Source organism: Pteropus vampyrus, unplaced genomic scaffold (genome assembly GCF_000151845.1).
Source record: "Pteropus vampyrus isolate Shadow unplaced genomic scaffold, Pvam_2.0 Scaffold232, whole genome shotgun sequence".
NCBI lineage: Eukaryota > Metazoa > Chordata > Mammalia > Chiroptera > Pteropodidae > Pteropus > Pteropus vampyrus.
The window spans coordinates 1,768,028-1,772,172 of NW_011889013.1; the positions used below are offsets into that span (position 1 = coordinate 1,768,028).

General features: G+C 48.6%; 1 protein-coding gene across 5 annotated transcripts in view; it reads left to right on the forward strand.

Annotated features, from left to right (window-relative positions):
• Positions 1 to 3,043, forward strand: part of ASAP1 (ArfGAP with SH3 domain, ankyrin repeat and PH domain 1) — a 300,508-nt gene extending 297,465 nt beyond the window's left edge. For all 5 annotated transcript variants that reach the window (XM_023519706.1, XM_023519704.1, XM_023519707.1 and 2 more), the window contains one exon: positions 341 to 3,043. In XM_023519706.1, the coding sequence (XP_023375474.1) occupies positions 341 to 415 (75 nt within the window). In that variant the 3' untranslated portion in view covers positions 416 to 3,043. The remainder of the gene's footprint in view (positions 1 to 340) is intronic.
• Positions 3,044 to 4,145: the final 1,102 nt, after the last annotated feature.

Sequence of the window (4,145 nt, forward strand, 5' to 3'; positions counted from 1 at the left end):
CCCATTTTACAGATAAGAGGCTTAGCAAGCTTGGTCTGAGGTCACCCAGCAGGACAGGCAGCCAAGCTCCCTGGTGAAGAGCACGTTGCCCAGGAACGGCTCCCTCGTCAGAACGCTGTGCGGACGAAACGGGACCCACGTGACAGTGCCGAGCGTTGTGCCTTCGCTACTTCATCGTTGTTGTTTTGTTATATAGTTTATCGTCCATTAGTTCTCACCAGAGGGTGGCAGAGGGTAAGCCCGCATTTCACCCCAGATGTGTGGGCAAACTCGGGGCACGCTCTGACCCCCCAGGCTTGTCGCAGGCCTCCCCCCTGACACCTCTCTTCTCTTCCCACAGATCGGGCACATCGAAGGACATCCTGAAAGGAAGGGGGTCTTTCCGGTGTCCTTCGTTCACATCCTGTCCGACTAGCAAAGCCAGAACCTTACGATCGTCCACATCCCCCCTGCAGGACGCCGCCTCCACGTGACCCTGTGCACAGCGTGTATATAGCTGCCATCCCAGACTGGGACACCGCGACGGGCCACCTCAGGAGGGGGCGCAGTGTGTGTCGTACTCACCCTGTGGTCTTCTGCCTTCGCCAGTGTTAGGGGGGCCTGGGCCCGGCGCGCCTTACTGGTTTGCCGGAGCCATCCTCGGCATCCAGCACTCATCTCTCTCTCTGCTCTTTGCCAAGCAAGCAGACACGCGTTATAGGAACTGCTGGCTTTGCAAGTGGACGTGGTCTCGGCAGCCGTCGAAAGGCATAGAATTGACTCTGTGTCCCTAACAAAGCAGTATTCTCGGTTGTGTTGCTGAAAATGCAGCATTAGCAAAGAGGTGGCTTCTGCTTTCCAGGTGAAACTCTGGCTCCATGACGGACCAGCCTGTAGTCATCTGCGTATACAGTTGACAGCTGCAAACACCTACTCTGGTATTTATTACAGAAAAGTGCTCAGCTAAATGTAAGTGTTATCTCCTTCAGCAAAATATTCACTGACCCAAAACCGTTGGTGGCATTTTACTGTGCCCACAGCCTCATGCAAGTTTAGACCAAGTGGATTTGTACTGTCTTATGAGGAGTGCCCACCCCTGAGATGTTACCTCATTATGCAAAAATAACATAGCCTTCATGACTATTTTGACAGAAGTTTAAAACCCATCGGATGGAGTTCAATTTTCAGGAACCAAGGACTGCCAGAAAATATTAGCCTCTACATTATGCATGCATTTAGAAGCTTACCTGAAATCTGCCTTTTATAAAGGAATAGTATGGATCAGTTGAACTGTACATTTTTTAAACCTGATTGCCATTAAAGCAGAAATTATAAGGTTGCAACAGTATTTGTTTCTAGTCAGTCCTTTGGCTTTCTCAAGAGTATGAATTTACATATCATTTTATGCATTAGCGTTCTTCACATATCTTAAAGCATCTACTGCATCAACTTATCTCCATAGTTCTGTTCTTGATAAATTGGAACTTTTAAAAGATCATTCAAGAAGAGGACAGATTTGAAAGTCAGCTTTGCACATGGCCCCCCCAGCGTAGAACCCAGGTGCTGAAACCAGCCTTCTCTCTTTCCAGGCTCTTTATTAAACCCCAGTCGTAGGCAGGCTTTCCCATCTTACGTCCTGTCCAGCGGACACGTCACCTGCAAGTCCATGCACACCCCAGGTTCTAACACCGCTGTGACTTGCACTGTGAAAACTCTCTCTTCCTGCAGCGAGTCTCCCCCTCGGGTTTCTGTTCATCCAGCCGTGTTTACCACACCATTAAGATCATCGTGCGTGTTTCGGCCTCTTAACCTGAGTCCGAGTTTTGAAAACACAGTCGCTTAGCTGCCCAGTCGGCGGGGCTGCTGTCTGATTCCAAGCCTCATGTGTCACTCTGGCATCACACTCGCTTCAAATGCTTTGTTGGCTACCGCACAGAAAACTAACATTCTTAAACAGATCATCTTAGCCGTGAGTGAGAATTGTTCATTTCACAGAAGCACAACTCCCAACCAAACCCTTAGGAAGAGCCCTCTTTAACACGGTCACAGTGCTCGGTGAACATTAATGTAGTTCGCTTACGTGGTGACTATGAAAACTCTGAATGGCCACCCAATTAATAAACCTCGCATGGCAAACCTGCAGCGTATCGGCTGGCGTTGGAAAGCGAGCCCAAGCCGTTGCTTCCTCAGCATCTCGGCACGTGTGACCCCACGGCAGCGAGAACATCCGGACTGGCCGACGTGCTGGTGGGTGGCCGACAGTGTTCGCAGCTCAGGACTTAAGCCACACTGGTGTCAGGACAGGAGGTCACTGTCCCAAGTTACTTAGTGTCCCAGTTCGTTCAGTTAAACAGTTTAAGTTGCATTAAAGAACTGTTCATTTTTGTGGCCTACAGTATTTTCAACTGATCTCAAAATAAACTGGTTTTTAAAAAACATGAAAACTAGATGTCTAAAATTACATGGAATCAATGTCTATTCTCTTTCCTCTTTAGCAGCAACTTACACAAACGCCTTTTTTTAATACCTTTTTTTTTTTTTTTTTTTTGCGTTTTTGTCTTCGTTTTCCACCAGGAATCTGAGTTCTCGCTAACCCAGCTTCCTGTGGGACATAGGAAAACTAGGTATAAATACCTTTGCTGATCTCGGTTGAGTTTAAATCTGATATTGTTCTTAAACTCAGTGAGCCACTATCTGCAATTTTGTACACGATATAGTATTTTGAAGGTATGGAATCTTATGGGAAAAAAAAATAGCTAGTTTTTTTTTTTCCCCCCCAGAGGGGAAAGTTACGTTCTGCAAATAGTGTGTGTCTGATTTTACTGTTGAACAGCAATTGCTATTTATTTTTTTATCGCCTAGAACTTCAGCACGTTGTATAGGAATCCCATAGTGCCGCCAGTCAAACTCCGAGTTCTCATCTGGATGTCACACTCCAACATCAGTACATTTGTCATTTCACATGTATTTAATGTGAGTTTTTCAGTACTGTATGTGTTAATTTCTACTTTTTTTTAATATTTAAAATTGCTTTTAAATAAACATATTCTCAGTTGATCCCACATATCTGAAATCAGGCCGTTTTGTGAGTTGTCCACTACTCTTCTGTTTGGAGAAAATCAAGATGTCCCTTGGCTGTGCTTTTGGGGGTGCAGATGACAAGCTATTCCAACACCTATATAGAAGCTCACTCTGGATACATAAAAATGAGTGTCAGTGTTCTCGGCTCACGAGACGGGGCCCTCGGCGTTTTGGTGCTCCCCCCACCCCCACCCCCTGCCATTCCCACCTCCGTGACACCTACTTCTGGTCCCGTGTGTGTGAACAGGACGGGAAGAAGGGGGGCGTGGTACACCTGGTCATCGAAAGCTCTTAGGCGATGCCCAGCACAGACAGACCAAGTGCCGTGGGTAGGCGTTGTCACTTAGCTGTCCCTCCGGGTGCCCCTGCCGTAAGCAGACCCAGGGCCAGGCACCTGCCTGCATGTGGTCCTCTCAACAAGCCAGTGGCAGCTGGGAACCTCGGCTTCACAGAGTGCGGAGAAGGCTCAGATTCATTGCCGTGCAGGACTTGTCAGAGCTAGTGAACTACCGAGTCCAGAGGCCAGACGAGTGGGTCTGGCTCCAGGGCCACCATCAGGGTTTCTGCCACACGAGACAGTCCCCGTCACAAAATCCTAGCCAGGGAAATGGACAGAGACTGTGGCGTCGAAGATTCTAAAGTGTTGGTCTCCTTGTTTCCTGCCAGGAAAGGGAGGAGAGTTTAACACCCGTTCACACACTTTCCAGTGACTATCGGGGTATTTCTGGGAGATGCTCACATCATTATCTGGATAATTCAGGCAAAGGGCAGTCAGCTTTCTGTCTAATGCAAAATGGTACCATGTTGGTGTTTTAAACCTGGACCGGTATCTGAAGTGAACAGACGACTCACCCCATTGAAAGCAGCCCCTCCAGTGTGCTGTGCCCGCCGACGGCACTGTCCCCTCCGGTATGCCATGCCCACTGACGTTGCTGTCCCCTCCAGTGTGCCGTGCCCGCCGATGGCACTGTCCCCTACCATGTGCCATGCCCGCCGATGTCATTCCCAGTGATGCCGGAAACAAGCATTCCGTCCACCTTGGTCCTTCCAGCACTCCTGGTGGATGGAGCTGTGTTCTCTGTACC